Raw genomic sequence first — 17839 nt, 5'->3', positions numbered from 1 at the left:
TGACATGGTTTTGACCACGAGCGCAGGTTAAGTTGGTATCACTGTGGGGTCCCGGAAACGAAGCAATGACCGGGCCTGGAGGAGAACTGGGTTGCTGGTGTGATGGTGGTGGGTCTCCAACACTCCCTGTGGACCAGGATTTCCAAACCAGTGACCCAGCATGGTGACAGAGGACCCTGAGCTTCAGATGAGATGTTAAGCGAAGGTCTGTAACCATCTGGTGGTTAAAGATCCCATAGCGCAGCTACATTCTGCTCTACCTACAGTTTTGCCTTAATTAAATTAGTGAAGTAATTACTGATGTCTCCACCGGTGGGGCTGCTGGTGTGCGACGACTGCCAGGTGTCCCCTGTGTGGATGAAGTCCTTTCTACACGCAAGGTGTTTCAGGACATTTGGAGCTAAAGAGATAGATCAATTCAAGTTATTATTAGTGACTAAAATTGTATTAGTAAACGAATGCTCATTTAATCTCGCCATAATAAAATGTTTATTTTATTCTGGCAATGTGCCATTTCTCATTTTCAGGCTTTGCTTTTATAATTTTGAATTCACAGGAGCAAACTAAGCATTTAAAAATGTGCTCCAGTGCACATATTAAAAAGCACTGCTATTAAAGATATTATTCAGTATGTTTATTATCTCTAGCATTATTTTTCTAATGCCTTAAAAAAAATTAAAACATTATGTGGGAAAATAGTTAAAATTCCAAATATCCCTTATTATCTTGCAGAGATCGTCATAAACATGGGTGCTTACACCTGAATTCAAAATCTAGAAGCTAATATTTATGTATATATAAAAACACCTCATCAGGAGCTTCAAGAAACTCACCGAACGTAGGCATTGGGTGAACTATTCGACGAAAAGCTGACAGCGCCCACTAGCAGAGTCAGGCCCTTATGAAAAAAAAAGCAAATGTACAATAAAACAAGAAATGCACTATAAAAAGAAACAGGACAATTAGCAATTAGCAATTGTTGTAAGTGGTTAAACGCCTGTAAAATATTGCACTCGTGAACTAGTTAGCTTATACAGCATATGTAATTACAAAATGCATTAAGAATTTTGTAATTTGTTTAGATTCTGTTGCTCTAAAGGGAGCCGTTTAGTAACATTTTCCTTGACGTTGAAACCTACAATCTTATATCAAAGTTATATATAGTTTACTGTATATATATAAAAACACAGCACAGAGGGCATATGGATACTGTAGTTTTTCTAAGTTTACAGCAGTAAACGTTAACCATTTGTTTTACATCGAAAAACTACAAATCCCAAAGTGCCACCCCCCCAAGATCCACCGCGCATGCTCACATGGGGTTTTTTGTGTGTACGAAAACAGCAGGAAAAACAGCTACCCACTGAAATTCACCGAAACAGGTTGGTTGTTAGTTTTGTGTTTCTAGGTTTCAGGAGCGCCAGTTAATATGTGTTTTACCAAGAAAAGAAAAGAAACCGTTAGCCGCGCTGAAGTTTAGGTTTAAAACGATGTTCGTGTGGCAGGGTAGGACAGCGGACTGGCGGATCCTGTGTTGAGACTCATTTGGGCCTCGGTTCGTGCAGAGCTGAGCCCTGGGTCTGACGAGCTGGTGGGACCGGAGGATTTAACTTCGGTCCTGTGGCTGGGGAGTGCGTGATCGTTTATTTAATACACGTTTCTTTAAAAGCGTCTTCCTGCGCAGGTAATGACAGTAAACGTGTCTGTCGCCGGCCTTTCCAGCCCTCCCCCCCCCCGGACAGGACGGGGAGAGGGAGATCGTGTCGTTGTCGTTGTTGTTGTTGTTGTGAGTTTATGTGAAGCTGTCGGGGGGAAAAGAAAGGCTTGTCGCACGAATTCGCTGAGTAACAGTAGAGGAGTAACCCCAAAAAGTAACAGCAGAAATCGATCTGATTGCGGTGGTGGGGTATAATGTCGCCGAGGTGCCCGTTTAGAAGAAAAAGAAATAGATGTGTCCCTGGAGGAGCTGGGGGTGGAAAGCGGATTTCGAGTGAAAGTGGGTTCGCGATGAGTTTGTGTGACATCTTGTCCCTGTTCCCCTGGCCGCCTGACACCGGTCCACGCAGTTGAGGTGTGACTTCATGAGAGAGCCCACGACAGCAGGAGCAGGGTGTCTGTCAGCGTGTGTCTCTGTCAGCGTGTGTCTCTGTCTCTGTCTGTGTGTGTCCCTGTCTGTCTCTCTGTCTCTGTCTGTCTGTGTCTCTGTCTTCCCGAGTGCGGGCAGCTGCTGCTCGTTCCCAGACGAGTTCTGCTGTCCAGGAAGGAGCGGTCAGGGGGAAGTGTCGCTTGTCGCAGTTTGCTGGAAATTGATGTCAACTTGACCCGATCTGCATGGATTCACCGTGTAGCAGGAATTCTGCGTTCGCTGTACAGACGGTTCTTATATATATATAGTTATCTGACACGGCGTGCTTCAGCAAATAGGTCAGCTTTGCATCCACAGCCAGGTAAAAAAAAAACTTTTTTTCTTGGGTAATCCACTTGTTTGGTCGGGACAAAAAAAAAAACCCGCAAGATTTTACTTCTAAGCATCCTGATCTTTTTGCTTCAGAAACGTCTGGAATAAGAATAACCCCCTGGGTGATTGGTTTACAAGCCCTTACACATTTCTCCGTGTGTTTTGACTTAATCAGGGATATCGTCTCTGGCTCGCGAATATTTCTTGAGCCTCGTGTAGATATTATGGTGGGCTGTAGACTTGCCTTTTTTGTGACCGTGTTGTCCTTTCTGATACTCCCAGCCTAAACTGATTGAAGCTTTTGGCTTTTGATGGTGTTGATCTCTCTCTCTCTGGGAGCCTGACTGTTGTCTCTTCCGTCATTTCTGCAGTTTTGTGCCGACAGGACACAAGTAGTTTGTGTATCATCTAGTAAGCCTACGTTTCCTCATTTTTATGAGCACCTCTTTCATAAACTGTTTAAAAAATGCGATTGGAGAAAGCCTGTTTGTTGATCACAGCAGTGGTTGATGAAGTGTCCAGACTCAGTTATGAAGTTTGGAAGCAAACATGACAGAAAAGTCCTGACTCTGGCTAGGTACGTTCAGAAATGACAGATTCTTTCCTTCTCTTTTAGTAATAACTACAAGGAGCGGGAGAGTCTAAGTGAAAAGAAAAAGGGTTTTGTTACGTTAAAGAAATGAGCGTTTGAGACGCTACTGGCCCAACACTGCAGAGGGGTTTGTTTTTACATGCTGGGCAGCTGTACCTGAGGACAGGCCCAGGAAGCAGAGCCTCTGTTATTGCAGACCATCATTCAGAAACCAGGGGCTCCGTTCAGGGAAACTGAAGCACGGGTTTTGGTGAACTGGAATTAAAAACCGCGTATCTGCATAGAAACAGTTCTGATGGGGTTTGTCCACTTTGTTCTCAGAAAAGCAGTAATATAACCATTGCTCCAGGAAAGCAAATGACCCCGAAGATCTGTATGACGATGTTTTTCCTTAAAACGTACCATGCCATTACACCTAGATTCCTCAATTCCACCCAGGCCTGGAATTCATTTCCTCGCCTAGGAAGTGTCCAATTTTCCTTTCAGGTGGTTATGACTCATTTGAAATAAATGTATAGTCTGAAATTCCCCAGTGATATTCTGGAATACAGTGGTGCTAATAACATTCCCACACTTAAACATATAGTTGTTTTGTCACATGAGTGTTATTGGTATTTAGTGTATTATTATTGTTATTGAAATAGATCAGGTGGGGAGCTGCGTCAGCACGCGTAGTCTGCAAAGGAACAAGTAACAGGTTTATTCCCTGCTGAAAAGAGAAGAGAGAAAACACAACGTTTCGGCTGTGGAGCCTTCTTACTCTGCTCTCCTCCCCACTGATAGCTGGTGTGTGGGGAGTGGACTGGTGCACTATGGCTGCCGTCGCATCATCCAGGTGGGGCTGCACACTGGTGGTGGTGGAGGGGATCCCCATGACCTGTAAAGTGCTTTGAGTGGAGTGTCCAGAAAAGCGCAATACAAGTGTAAACAATTATTAATTATTATTATTATAGTACAGGGTACAGAAAACTGTGCGAGCGATATCGGAGTGCAGTATAGTCATTCAAATTAGGGACAGCCATTCCAGTGCCAGTGCTTTGTGAAAATCTTCTTGTTGTACTTCGTGAAGTTTAATAGTTTAAAATGTGCAATATGGTCATGGGTTGCTGAGGGGTTTTGTTGCTTGTTTGACTGAGCTTTATGTTCAGCGGGCAGAGCCTGTTGGAGATGGCTGGCGTGAGACTCCTTGCCCTTGAGCTCCTGAGGTGAGACAGCCGTGACTTGAAAGATGGGCTGTGTGGATGTCAGTGCCCCCTGCTGGTAGGAGGAGAGACTGTCGAGACTGAGAAGAATTGGTTTCCTCTGTTCATCTAGAATAAAGAATTTATTTCATACTAGAATGGTTGCACAGCAGGATAGTACTGTTCTAGGGAGAAGGGTAAAATGTTCCCTTTGTCAAAGGTCTCCAGTGTGTTTACCTTTAAGTAAAATCGGTTGTACAGTCTAGTACAATTTCTGAGCAGCTGTTAGGCACCAGCAGTGCTGTAATGTATACATCCTGTGTGCTGTTCTGCTCTCAAGTCGTCGAGCGACCTGCAGTTCCAGATCTAGTCCGAAGAGTGATTGGGCTGTACTCGCACTCCCTAGTGAATTAAGGGCACAGGGCAAGGTCACAATTTAAAACTAAAAGGTGCTTTAGGATGGAGAGCAGGGACCCCTTCTTCACACAGAGGAGAAGGTACTGTACCTGCAGCAGGCTTCACAGCCAGGGGGCTGAGGCCCAGACTCTGGGCGTTTTTCAGAAACAGTTGGATGAAACATTTGTTTCAATATGTTCCTAATTTACCAAGTTACACAACTGTATGGATCCAAGTCTCTTTGTATTTCATCTTATCTTACAAATAACCGTGGTATGCTGCAATCCCTGAATGCGATTCTACACATCAATTGCTTCTGATGGGAAATGCTTTCTGCTTTTCAGTCACAGAGCAGGCTTACTGGTTTAGGTCCAGTGAGGCTGGGCCGGAGCCCAGCTCCCTGTGTTGGTGCTGTGGGAGTGGACCCAGCCCAGAAGCAGGCAGGCTGGGCTGCTGCAGCCGCTGTGCTACAGATGACCACTAGGGGGGGCAGCAGTCAACCTTCAGTGGTGAAAATGGTGAACCTCCATTTTCAAGGCCCCACTGTGGGTTTTGAATTGCTGAATTTGAATTGATTGTTCCTGGTCTCCCTTGTTACATTAAAAGAAACCTTCCATCTTGCTCAGAAGGCTGTGAATATTTGCTGAGATGTTTACTTGCAAAAAACACAAGATTAAACTTAAAGAAATGCTTTTTAAAACATGAAGAAGAGTTGCTGTGGTTTCATATTAATCCTGAATAACCATATTGGATTTTCTCCGAGAAGCTTTCTTGAGTGTTTTCTGGGCTCCTTTGAAGGAATGGACTTCAGGAACAAATGAGGGACTTGATTCCAGCACCGTGTTGCTTTAGAATTGGAAAGCGTGGCATTCCATCGTTAAACACTGGGAGTATTATTCCAGGGCTCAGGGGTTGACGCAGTTTTTGCCGAGATGTTACAGCTGGTTGGTTTGTCCTTGTCCGCGGAGCGGTGACTCTCTGGCTGAGGATCTGCACCTGTGACTGGAAGGTTGCTGGTTCAAATCCTGCGGCCGGCAGAGGAAATCTGCTTTGTTGGACCAATGAGCAAGGCCCTTAACCCCAGTTGCTCCAGGGGCGCCGTATAAATGGCTGACCCTGCGCTCTGACCCCCAGCTTCTCTCCCTGTCTGTGTGTCTCATGGAGAGCAAGCTGGGGTCTGCGAAAAGACGAATTCCTGATGCCAGAAATTGTCTGTGGCCAATACAGTGATGTTGTTATGTTGTTGCCTGCAGTGACGCTGTGTCTGTGCGCCCCCTGCAGGCGTGATGGAGAGGTAACGCCGGGGACACGGAGCAGGCCGCCGCCATGACGGAGTGCTTCCTGCCGCCCAGCAGCAGCCCCAGCGAGCACCGCCGGGTGGAGCACCCGGGGGGGCTGGCCCGCACCCCCAGCTCGGAGGAGATCAGCCCCACCAAGTTCCCCGGCCTGTACCGCACCGGGGAGCCCTCCCCGCCCCACGACGGGCTGCACGAGCCCCCCGAGGCGGCCTCCGACGACGAGAAGGAGCACGGCAAGAAGAAGAACAAGTTCAAGAAGAAGGAGAAGAGGAGTGAGTGCTCGGGGGGGCCGGGGTCGCGGGCCGGGGTCACGGGTCTAGTGTTTCACTTTTACTGAACTCGTATTCAGTTTAAAGACATTTGACAAATGGTTGTCATTGCTTTTGCTGCTGTTCAAGTAAAACTTGAAAAGGTTTTTGCAGGAAGTAATGACCCTGTAAGATCAGTATCTACCATTCTGGTCTCGCATGCTTTATGACATTTTCTTGACCATTTGTAATGGGGTCTTGGTCTGCTACTGGTGACCATTTGCATCACTGATCTAGAGGCGGGTGTGAGATACCCTCCTGCACTGGGAAGACGGGAGCTATCCTAAGCTGTCCCACGCACCCTGCAGCCCCAGCCCCGCTCTGATCCTGTCGTCGAGGTCAAATCACCTCGCAAGGGCAGAGCGCTGGGCGTCCCAGGTAGAGCAGAAAACACACAGTCAATTTTAAACCACTGCACCGATCAAGCACTGCTTCCTTTCTGTGGCATGGTAAGGCTGTGTGAAAGGTCCTTTGCAGTTTAAAAAAAATACAGCATGTTCATCCGTATTTTCATGTCAGTACTGTCACCTTAGTGATGCGCGGTTATATCTTCGTTTCTTAAATCTCTCATTAGCACTGTGGGGAATTCTTGGTGCTAATTGGTTAAAGATCTCGAGGAACCTTGTCATTAACTGTGCCTTTCCTGATAACGCTGGGTTAGTCCGAAGAAGAAAAGTAACAGTTAAAGGCAGGTTAAAAAAAGATTTCCTGGTCTAATTGAAGGCTGACCTCCTTTCGCGGTGTTTCTCTCTGCTGTGTGCGCACCGTGGCGAGGGGAGGGAGAGGGAGGGAGAGGGATCGCAGTCTTACGCTCTGGGTGTCCTCCACAGCGGAGGGCTATGCGGCTTTCCAGGAGGACAGCTCCGGGGATGAGGCCGAGAGCCCCTCCAAGATGAAGCGCTCCAAGGGCATCCACGTCTTCAAGAAGCCCAGCTTCTCCAAGAAGAAGGAGAAGGACTTCAAGGTGAAGGAGAAGCCCAAGGAGGAGAAGCACAAGGAGGACAAGCACAAGGAGGAGAAAACCAAGGACAAGAAGTCCAAGGACCTGACGGCGGCCGAGGTGGTGAAGCAGTGGAAGGAGAAGAAGAAGAAGAAGAAGCCCGTGGCCGAGCCGGAGGCGGTCCCGGCCGAGGCCCCCTCCGCGCGGCCGGTCTTCGGCGCGCCCCTGGCCGAGGCCGCGGAGCGCACCGTCCTGTACGACGGCATCCAGCTGCCCGCCGTCTTCCGCGAGTGCGTCGACTACATCGAGAGCTACGGGATGAAGTGCGAGGGGATCTACCGCGTGTCAGGTACCCGCCGGCGGCCTGGCGCGGCTCTCCGCCGGTCGCGCGCGCTCGGCGTGCGTTCCGGAGCCGCCGCGGTTCTTCCCCGCGCCCGTCCAGCTGCTGCCCCGGCTCCCCGCTTCCCCGCTGGCCCGGGCCCAACGGAAGCAGGGTCGCCGGGCAGCTGTCTCCATCGAGACCGGGACCTGGAGGAGAACCGGCAGCGCGTGCCTCCGCTGGAGGGGCTGCAGGGGTTAGCTGAGACAGGACGAGAGAACCCCGTTACAATACTGCTGCGTCTTCAGTGCTGCCACAGGGGCCTTTGGCCAGAATGGGTGAAAACCTGGATTCTTTAGATAGAGGTTTTGACTTTAGTGCCTCCTTAGGAGCCTCTTTTCACTTAATCTTTGTTTGTAAATCATCTGGATTGTAAACTACCTTGCAGAGGTTTGCTCCAGTGAAGGTGTAGGACAGGAGAAGGGCAGACTGCCAGACCTGGTGTGGTATTCCAGCTGGACACCTTCTCCATGTTTACTGATGTCAGGGTCCTTGTAGACAGCTTTACTGGAAATTTAATTTCTATGCAAATGGGTGGAAAAAATGTCTCTTGGAGAAAAAATTGCAGAGAAGCTGAGTTCATCCGAGTGGTGCTGCCCAGAGCACAGTTGAACTGGCTCATAAGACAGTGGCTGAGTTGGGACCCCGTGAGCGAGCTCTGAAGTAGGGCTGGGCGATATGGCCAAAAACATTATCACGATAAAAAGTTTAATATCTGTCGATATCGATAATTATCACGATAAATGTCAAATCATTATTTCTTTCAAGTTTAAAGGCAGATTTTTTCTCCTGAGTGAAAGTCGAAGAAACCAGACAGTTAATTGGTAAATTAAACAACTCTTTATTTTAAGAACACAACAAACACTTGCCAAACAGCAGAAACATTTAACAAATCTGAGGTAGAGAGTATTCAAGTGTTTTTTATGTCAAAATATGCATGAGTAAAATTCGCAAAATAAGTATCTTAATAGAAAAATTAAATACTGCAGTGTGATAAAACACACATAGAAGATGGCTCAGACAGACTGCAAATTTTAAAGTGCTCCGTTTTATGTCTGATCGTAAGAAGCCAAAATATCTCCAAATTACCGAAGTTGAATGACCTTTTCTGTCGACGATGTCATCGTCCTTCGAGCTGGTCGTTGGCAGCTCTACATTTGCTTCAGTGTCGCTCATTTCTCCACTCAGCCACCACCGTGTGGGTAAACAACACCACGTTAGCAGCCCGGTCTGCAACACGCACGCGAACTCGCGCAGTATTTTGTTCCCATGCGCAAAGCATAAACATATATATATCAAACATTTATCGAACTTTTGTTAAAATTATATCGAGGAAAATTATATCGCGATAATTATCGTTATGGAATTATCGTCCAGCACTACTCTGAAGGTCACCCTGCTGTGGATAAGCAGTGATTAAAGTGCAGGAAGGAGTGGGCAGGTGGAAGAAATTGTTGCTTTTGAATAGTGTACAGAATGATATTGGCTCTGGAAACCAAAACCACAAAGATGAGACTTCACCGAGTCATTTTGTATTTCGCCAGTTTAGTTAGTGGTTGACATTTTGAATGCTGATGTTCTCCTTGTCTGGGGAGGGAAAAAGGGAAAAAATGTTTTCGTAACCCAGGGCAGCAGCTTTCTCTAACGTCCGTGCCTTACAGGGATGAAGTCGAAGGTGGACGAGCTGAAGGCGGCGTACGACCGCGAGGAGTGCCCCAGCCTGGAGGAGTACGACGCCCACACGGTGGCCAGCCTGCTGAAGCAGTACCTGCGCGAGCTGCCCGAGAACCTGCTGGGCCGGGAGCTGAACGCCCGCTTCGAGGAGGCCTGCGGCCGCCCCGCCGAGGCCGACAAGGTGCAGGAGTTCCAGCGCCTGCTGGCCGAGATGCCCGCCTGCAGCCGCCTGCTGCTCTCCTGGCTCGTCACGCACATGGACCACGTCATCGCCAAGGAGCCCGACACCAAGATGAACATCCAGAACATCTCCATCGTGCTCAGCCCCACCATGCAGGTCTCGAAAGTCCTTCACTCTCGCGCGGGTTGTGCGTTCGTTGCAGCTGTGCACGTGGGGATTGCGTTTGTGTGTTTTTCAGCTAGAGGTCGAATCCCCCAGGTGAGGAGGTGCTGTGCCGTGTTTCCATGTCATACTGTAGGGCAGTGTGGCTTGTTAAGAACTACTGCAGGCCAGAGAGGGAATTAGCACACACTTCTCCACGAGGAGACATCTGAGGCCTTTAATGTCATGTTTTCAGAATGCTGAGGCAAGACTCATTGCGTTTTAAATTACAGTGCATTTAAAAATAACGAGGAATACGGATGATGTAAATAATTAAGTACCAAAACTGGTCAGAGCTTGAAAAACATTCCTGCTGTTCAATTTTTTACTCCTCTAATACAGCACTGATCTATCGGAATACGTTTCTTATCGTTCATAGGAACCGCATGTAAAATGGTTCCGGTGTATAACCCACCTATTTTTCAGCTTATCCCCAGCTTACAGACGTGTTATGTTGCAAACATTTGTTTAAAAATCAGCCTTTGGAACTGGTTATGCTTTTCCCAGAGATGTGTAGTTAGGTTTCCTCTGAAAAACTGTAGGTGATAACATCACTCGTTTTGGTATCATTGTGGACAGCATGGACAGTATTGAAGAAATTTCAGTTTTAAAAATAAGTGATTACAGTTCTTAATCACTTCTGTAAGAGACTACTTTTTAAAATGAACATGTTTTTAGCAATAATTTTACAGAGTTATCCTCTATTGTGACTTTATGGAATTACTACATAAAGTAATACGTTTCCCAAACATATTATTTTGTAAAGCAATTAGGCGTAGGGCCTTTCTCTGTCACCAGGCATGGGCCTAGATCCTTTCATGTGTTGTAAAAGTGTCTTTGTCGCATTTCTAAACTTACCGCTTTCCTTTTCCTTGATACGGGTATGTCTGACAGCTGCTGCACTCTCAGCTTGATTAGTCATGCCTTTTTTAATGCTTAATGAGTCTTTTTTAATGCCTCCTGCTCTTACTCGCAAGGCCATGAAGAAGCAACAGAGTAGCAGCACATAACCCGCAGTGTGCAGTCTGCTGCACTGAAGCAAGAGCTTCCCAAGAGCCGTGGCTTATTGTGCAAGTTGGTTTTCAGACACCTTCATCAAAATCAGATTTCAAGGGCCTTTTGTCAGAGTCATTTGGGTAACTTAAGGGGTTCCTATATCATTAGATAGGTACTTTGGAAAATAATATACTTTCCAAAAAATTAGCACAAGAGCAATATACAATATAAATATATAAAAAAAGAGCAATATAAAAAAATTTTTTGGATTCAGTCGCACAATGCAGCAGTTTTAGAAAGAAAGAAGGCACTTCAAAACTGTTTTGGATCAACAGTCTTAACAGCCATAGATAACAAGTAGTCCTGGTGTCCTGTTTTTATCGAGAGTCGGACCAGTGGGCCAGGGCGCTTAGCACCTACCTGCCTTCAGCACCCTTTCTCTTCTGACACCACCCCCCCCCCCCCTCGCTCTCTTTCCACTTCTCCTCCTTCTCCAGACCCTCTACACCCCCTCTCTGTTCTCCCCCTTTCGGAGCCTGCTCATTCTCCAGCCTTGCCCCTCAGTGAGCTCAGAATGAGCTAGCTGCAGTCATCAGAACTGCCTGACCCCTCACCCCTCACCCCCTGCCTGCTCTAGAGCTCTCTGTTGAGACGGCACCTGGGATCTCTCAGCTCTAAGTTACATTCATAAGTATGCCAGAAAGAGAAGACTCTCCTCTTGGCAGTGTGATCTGCATATTTCTCCTGTGCAGTGTGGAGATGGCTTAATCATCTCTAAGCTGTCTTTGTTGCTGCCTGGTATGCCAACTGCTTTAAATCATTCTGTTTCATCATGCTGACCTAGTACTTGCATAGCTCTCCCATCCTTGTGTGAGCCTTTTCACGTCACTGTGTGTACGCGGTAGTTACTTTTATAACGTTCATTTCCTCCGAGTATGGGAAATCCCCCTGGATCAAGCTGGTCGTATCTCGTCCTCATTTGTGCGCTAAAGAGAAGCGTGTTTATAGTTTGATTCATTGAGGATGCATGAGGGAGGCTGCTGCTTCCAGTCGGTTCTAAAGACCATCCGTATGAAAGAGACTTCTCCTCCTTAGTCCTGCGGAAACGCTCTCCATCGCAGAGTCTTAAGATTATCGCCCTTCCGCTGAACACCCTGTCTTTGCGGCTCCGCCCGTCGGGCGACCTGGGCTCTGACAGCTGCCTGTGCTTCCAGATCAGCAACCGGGTGCTGTACGTCTTCTTCACCCACGTCAAGGAGCTGTTCGGGTGCGTGCAGCTCAAGCCCGTGGTCAAGCCCTTGCGCTGGTCCAACATGGCCACCATGCCAGCCCTGCCGGAGACCCAGGAGAGCATCAAGGAGGAGATCCGCAGACAGGTGAGGGCCAGCAGTGGGATATGCCTTTGTGTTCCGAATTGTGTCTTCAGAGCGGAGAGTCCATTATATGCTCTCTTTAAGTGCTGTCGAGAGTTTATTATGTGTTTATAATTGGTCGTGTTTGTTTTAATTTTTTGCTGATGTATCTAGGTGATTATTTTATTATTTAATAACAATTGTTATTGTTAGTTTGTCCCGTGTCAGAGCGCTCTGCTGGGGGTTTTCCTGCGTCATGTGTAGAGAGGAGAGATCTCCATGCTCTGATTATTGCCTCCTTATTAAAGGCCTGGCGTGTGTGTGAGTTGGCTTGTTGAAAATAAACTTCACGGAGCATTGCTGCACCGTTTCCTTTTCCCTTGAAAACCGTTTACACCTCCTTCTTCTGTTTGTGTGTCGTGTGTGTGTGTGCGTCCAGGAGTTTCTTCTGAACTGCCTGCACCGAGACCTGCAGGCGGGTATAAAGGATCTGTCCAAGGAGGAGAGGCTGTGGGAGGTGCAGAGGATTCTCACTGCTCTGAAACGGAAGCTGCGAGAGGCTAAACGACAGGCAAGTAGGCCGCTTGTGCGCAGAGCCCCTGCTGGGACTCGAGTTTCGCCACGCTCTGCACCCCTCTCTCGTGCCAGGTATTGGGCTCGCCGCCTTGCAGGATATTTTAGATCACATCTCAGTATCAACCTGACCGAACTCCTGCATGTGGTTCACAGTATCGCGCTGAGGCTCCCTACCTGTATCTGTACTGTGCTCAGTTTTCCTCCTGGTGTTAAAAGCGCCCTGCTTGTATTTCAGTACTTGTTTTTAATATTTTAAACTCGTGAGAGACGGCCATAAGTCATCCGCTTCAGTCTTCTGAAGAATGGGGCCGCAGATTTCCTTGTATGTTGTGGAACATTTACTTTCTGAATGCAAAATAATTTAGTAATTCACTAGACTCAAGGTGACTTAGTATGCCTAAACCTTGTCATTAGAACTGTGTTTTGAAATGTAAACATGCCTTCAGTGTAGTTCCTGTTTTGTTATAAAATATTGGAAAATGTTAAAACGTTTTTTCATTGAGTGTGGCTTTCAAATGGTTTCCTCGTTGTACTGTATGTTCTTAATGGAGAGGGTGTGTTTTCCCCACGAAATCTCAAATGTATCCGAAGGAGTGTGAGACCAAGATAGCTCAGGAGATTGCCAGCCTCTCCAAGGAAGACGTCTCTAAAGAGGAGATGACCGAGAATGAGGAAGAGGTCATAAACATCCTGTTAGCTCAGGTAGGCAAGCAGACTGTAATTGATTCAGATTTGAAGGTCCTGTAGAAGACTCTGGGCTGCCTAACAAGGTTAAGCAATCCTTTATTGGCAAACACCTTTTTTTTGTTTTTGAATAGCGTACAAAAAAATTCAGATGGATCATCTCAGCAGGCTGCTACAGCCCTGAAGGACAGGCTGTTTTGTAGCAGCAGTTTGTAAGGCAAGAGAAGCCCTGTGGCTTGTCTGGATTTTACAATATGAACCTAGCAAGACTGGAGAGTGGACAGCGGGCCACATCATTCTTTTTTAAATCAGTTTTTATGTGTTCAATATATTTCAGATGTGAGTTTTGCCAAACGCTAATTTTCTTTTGAGCCTGCTTATATTGTAATATCCATAGTAAACAAGCAATGAAGTGATCATTGCGTGATTCTGAAAGCCCTGTACTGGATATGAGCGAAATCCTAAAGCTGACTGAAGGTACGGTTAAGAAGGCAGACCTGGATGATGAGGTTACTGTAAGGTGACTTGATTTGTGCTCAGCTGAGCTGGACGGGGGAGCTGAAGGTCTTTGTTTTTCCTCCACCCCTTTCTGGTGCCCTGGAGCTCCGTCGGTCAAGACAGCACTGCCCTTGTCCCTACTTCATAAAGTTATTTAATATTGACTTAATATTAAGTTAATATTTCTATAATGTTTGCTTAAAGGTGAACTGCAAAACTGGTTTTGTTTTTCAGGGTTAGAATCAGCATAAATTGATGCATTTCAAAATAGTAAAAAAGTAACATATAATTCCGGGCATTTTATTGAGTAGAGTACAAAAGCTATTTGACCTTAGTTTATTTCACAAAAGACATCTTATTTCAGGATGAGAAGAATATTTGGGATGAATGTTTTTCTGACATAGTATTTTAACTGAGGAGAAGCTCACCATCATAGGAAAATACTGTATTGAGTGTAATGCAATTTGACATTAGCTTGCCAGTGAAAAGTTCACAAGAGTAAGGGTGCTGGCCCCAGAGTCTTGTTTAAATTCCACTTGGGAATGTAATTACATTTCTCCCTTCATTCTCCTGGCACTTAATGGCTGACGCAAATCACCCAATTGGTCCATCCTGTATGTTAAATAATAATCCTATATTATCACTAGTACTTCTACTACTACAGCTGGCCTTGTCACTGAATGGTTCAGCCAGATGAACACGCCGTTCAGATGCTGAGGTCGTCTTTGTAAATGGCAACCAGGAGCTTCATTCCACAGGCTGTACAAAAATCGCAGTCCCAGTCCTCTCTTGCTTGTGTTGACAGAGTTCTCCTGAAACAATTTCAGGCAGCGGATCTTTTCCTTTACCAGTTAATGTGTTGGCAGGCCATTATTAGCTTTCTTTAAAGCGGACAGCAGTATTCTCAGGAACCTGTCGGCTTCTGCTGCCCGATTTCCAGGAGAACGAGATCCTGACGGAACAAGAGGAGCTGGTTTCCATGGAGCAGCTCCTGCGGAGGCAGATTGCAACGGAGAAAGAAGAGATTGAGCGCCTCCGGGCGGAAATCGCCGAAATCCAGAGGTAGTGCTTTTGTTGTGGGGGGAAAATACATTCCTTTGCCTCACCCCATACGCCCCGTGTGAATTTGAAAGCCTGGAGTGACTTGGGCCTGTAGGACAGGCGGTGGGCCGCCCCCTGACCGGCTGTGTCCCCCCCACAGCCGCCAGCAGCAGCACGGCCGCAGCGAGACGGAGGAGTACTCCTCCGACAGCGAGAGCGAGAGCGAGGATGAGGAGGAGCTGCAGATCATCCTGGAGGACCTGCAGAAACAGAACGAGGAGCTGGAGGTGAGCGCGCGGAGCCGTGGGGCGCAGGGCCGTCTCGCGAGCGGAACCCAGGTGTTCCCCACTGCTTTACAGCCTCTTCCTCTGGCTGTCGCGGTTTCGTTTGCCCGAATTGTCGTCTTCTGCCGTTGGTCGCAAAACTTGTGCGGACCGCTGTCCTGCATGGTGGTCTTCGTGACCGAGGCAGAGGGGACATCGACACACCTGCTGCTTAGGGGTCGGGCCCCTTTCTCTTGAAGACGTGACCGGCCTCCCTGTATTTCTAAGAGCTCCTGGTTTTCCTGCCGCTCGCCTGCGGCCGGGCGGGACAGGGTGGGGCAGGGTGGGGCGTCTCGGGTCTGTGCGCCAGGGCCGAGCTCCGTCTGCTCTCTGCGCAGATCAAGAACACCCACCTGAACCAGGCCGTCCACGAGGAGCGGGAGGCCATCATCGAGCTGCGGGTGCAGCTGCGCCTCCTGCAGCGCCACAGGCAGGCGCAGGAGCCCCCCAGCCCCGAGGGCCGGGCCGAGGAGCCGGGCAAGAGGGACCCCGCCGCGCCCGCCGACGGCAAGCCGGCCAAGGAGCCCCTCAAGCCCTCCCCCAGCAAGGACCGCAGGGAGACCCCGCTCTGACCCGCCGGCCGTGTGCCCCCCCGGAGAGTTCAGCCTCCGTCCCCCGGCGGGGGGAAGATGTCCTTTTCGTTTCCACGCCCGGCACGGGGGCGTCTCTCTGTGAACACGGGGGGGGGGACGTCTGGAGCACTTATTCATGCGTGGGGAAAAAACTAAACAAAACAGGGAGCGATACGCGTCCTGCTGTAAGATGTCTTCTGGATTTTTTTTTTAAGCAGGTAACCGTAGAATATTTCTGACCAACTTCGATTTATAAAGTGAACTGGAACCAGTTCTGGGGGCAGTGGGATCTGATGATCGGTGATCGTCTTAGAGAACTGTACAGCAGCATGTGATTCTGTTACTGAATGGCTCAGCCAGCTGCCTCTCGGCACCACCAGGTTCGTGTTTGTGTGTTAACAGTTTTACCAGTCGTTGAAGAAGCTGTATTCCAGCCGTCAATAACAGCACAGGATTGCAAACGAGAACTGATCAAGTCGCTTGTTACTTTTAAGTGCATGATTTGATAGTATTGGTTAATCTGTGTTCTGATATTATCAGTTTAGTCATTCTTTCATTTTCTATCTTTTTGCAATGCGGACAGTGGACTAGTGTTTTAAACCAGTGTCTCTTTCTTTACATCATGGAAATGTCTCCTTTTTGATCAGCTTAGTTGCTAATTTATAAGAATTTATAACAGTTTGTGGCTGACCACCCTAATTTTATCACATGCTTATATATAAATATATATAAACTCAAATATATAAAGAATATCAAATGTTTCCCTCGATTCTATTTTAGAAGGATATTAAAATTCGTATATGATATGCAGTTTCTATAGTGTAAGAACCACATGTCCTTTCTTAAAATGGCTTTCAAAAGGCACGGTTAACGTAGTGCTATTTTACATAATTGTCACAAGGAACATTCCTTTTTTATTTCACTTTCTTGGAACTTGATTAACCTTTAAATGAAATTCCATCAAAGAAGCAGTACTATTCTGTCTAACCTTAAGGCCCCCCTCTGTATTCCAGTAGGACGTCGCTGAAGCAGTCTGCCCATTGTCATAAAAACTGTTACATCTCTGTTAAGACTATCTGTGTTGAGAGCTGATTAATGTACTGAAATGAAGATAATCTAATAAACTGTAGCTACCCTTTTGTCATTATCGTACAAGCTATACATGTGATTGTAAGCATAGGACATTTAAGTATATTTCCAGACTAAAATGACAGCAGACTGGTGAGCAATACATTTAATGTTCCAGAAATAAACTTTTCATTAAAAGACCTTATTATTGTATTGAACTTGGAAAATGTGTCGGAAATCGGAGAACCTGTCAGAAATGGTCACATTGGTGAAGTCAGCTAAAACGCAATTAAAAACTGCAATTACACTTACTCTTCTAAGAAAAGTACAAATGAAGTGCCTGTAACGGCTGAGGTCTGTTCCCATCAAGCACGTGAAGTGGCTGATGTATTTGGTACTCTGCCTTTTAACAAAGTAAATCTAGCCTATACCTACAATGCTGAAGCTTGGAGTTCGCAAGGAAACACTACTATGACCATCTTAAACATCTGTAGGCGTCTCTATGTTATGGAGGCATTTGATAGTGTTCCACATGAACTGCATTGCTTTCAGCAGTAGGATCGCCTTCAATCGTGGCATCGTGCAAGAACAGAGCATGAGAGAGTTACAAGGGCGAGCTGGCCGTTTGGCATGTCTAGTCTGTTTGCTCGTTAGTAGTTAATGCAAGTCACATCCAGCCGTCTCTCAAAAGAAGCCAGGTTTAAATAAAAAAAACCCAGACAATGAACACTGATTACCCTTTTTTAATGTATGTAGTAGGTATCATCATCCCACCTGTATGGGTTCTACAATGATTACTCCAACTACAGTGAACTGTATTACTAGTGGCAGTGTGGATGCAGTATATCAACTTAGTATTTTAAAATTTCGATTACTAAAGCAGTCTCTGATCTGTTTTGGGGATAATATGCATATTTTAATTTATCATTGAAAATAATGGCTGATGTCAAAACGGTTTCGATAAAAATAATGTATTTTGTGTTGTTTTTGAGAGACTTAATTCGGTAACTATGTCACCTTTCAGTTTGTTGAAGCCAGTGGGTTGTGGCTCCTCATTTCTTATTATACTGTATGCAGCTAGCAGAGAATAATTTCATAAAGTACTCATAATAAAAATGGTT

General features: G+C 46.7%; 1 protein-coding gene across 3 annotated transcripts; it reads left to right on the top strand.

Moving 5' to 3' along the window:
- Window positions 1-1270: 1270 nt before the first annotated feature.
- On the top strand, window positions 1271-17834 carry ralbp1 (ralA binding protein 1). 3 transcript variants are annotated; one of them, XM_088642091.1, is made up of 10 exons: window positions 1271-1382; window positions 5909-6197; window positions 7064-7522; window positions 9214-9563; window positions 11819-11980; window positions 12396-12527; window positions 13124-13234; window positions 14655-14776; window positions 14916-15042; window positions 15417-17834. In XM_088642091.1, exons 2-10 carry the CDS (start codon window positions 5954-5956, stop codon window positions 15648-15650), a joined length of 1941 nt encoding a protein of 646 aa, XP_088498217.1. In that variant the 5' UTR covers window positions 1271-1382; window positions 5909-5953; the 3' UTR covers window positions 15651-17834. The 3 variants fall into 3 exon arrangements, with proteins under 3 accessions (XP_088498217.1, XP_088498216.1, XP_088498218.1); XM_088642090.1 differs by having other exon boundaries at window positions 1278-1382; window positions 5881-6197; XM_088642092.1 differs by lacking the exon at window positions 1271-1382 and adding an exon at window positions 1666-1684.
- Window positions 17835-17839: the final 5 nt, after the last annotated feature.

This window comes from Lepisosteus platostomus, chromosome 8 (genome assembly GCF_059453375.1).
Source record: "Lepisosteus platostomus isolate fLepPlt1 chromosome 8, fLepPlt1.hap1, whole genome shotgun sequence".
NCBI classification, from domain to species: domain Eukaryota; kingdom Metazoa; phylum Chordata; class Actinopteri; order Semionotiformes; family Lepisosteidae; genus Lepisosteus; species Lepisosteus platostomus.
This window is presented reverse-complemented; position numbering and strand designations above follow the sequence as displayed.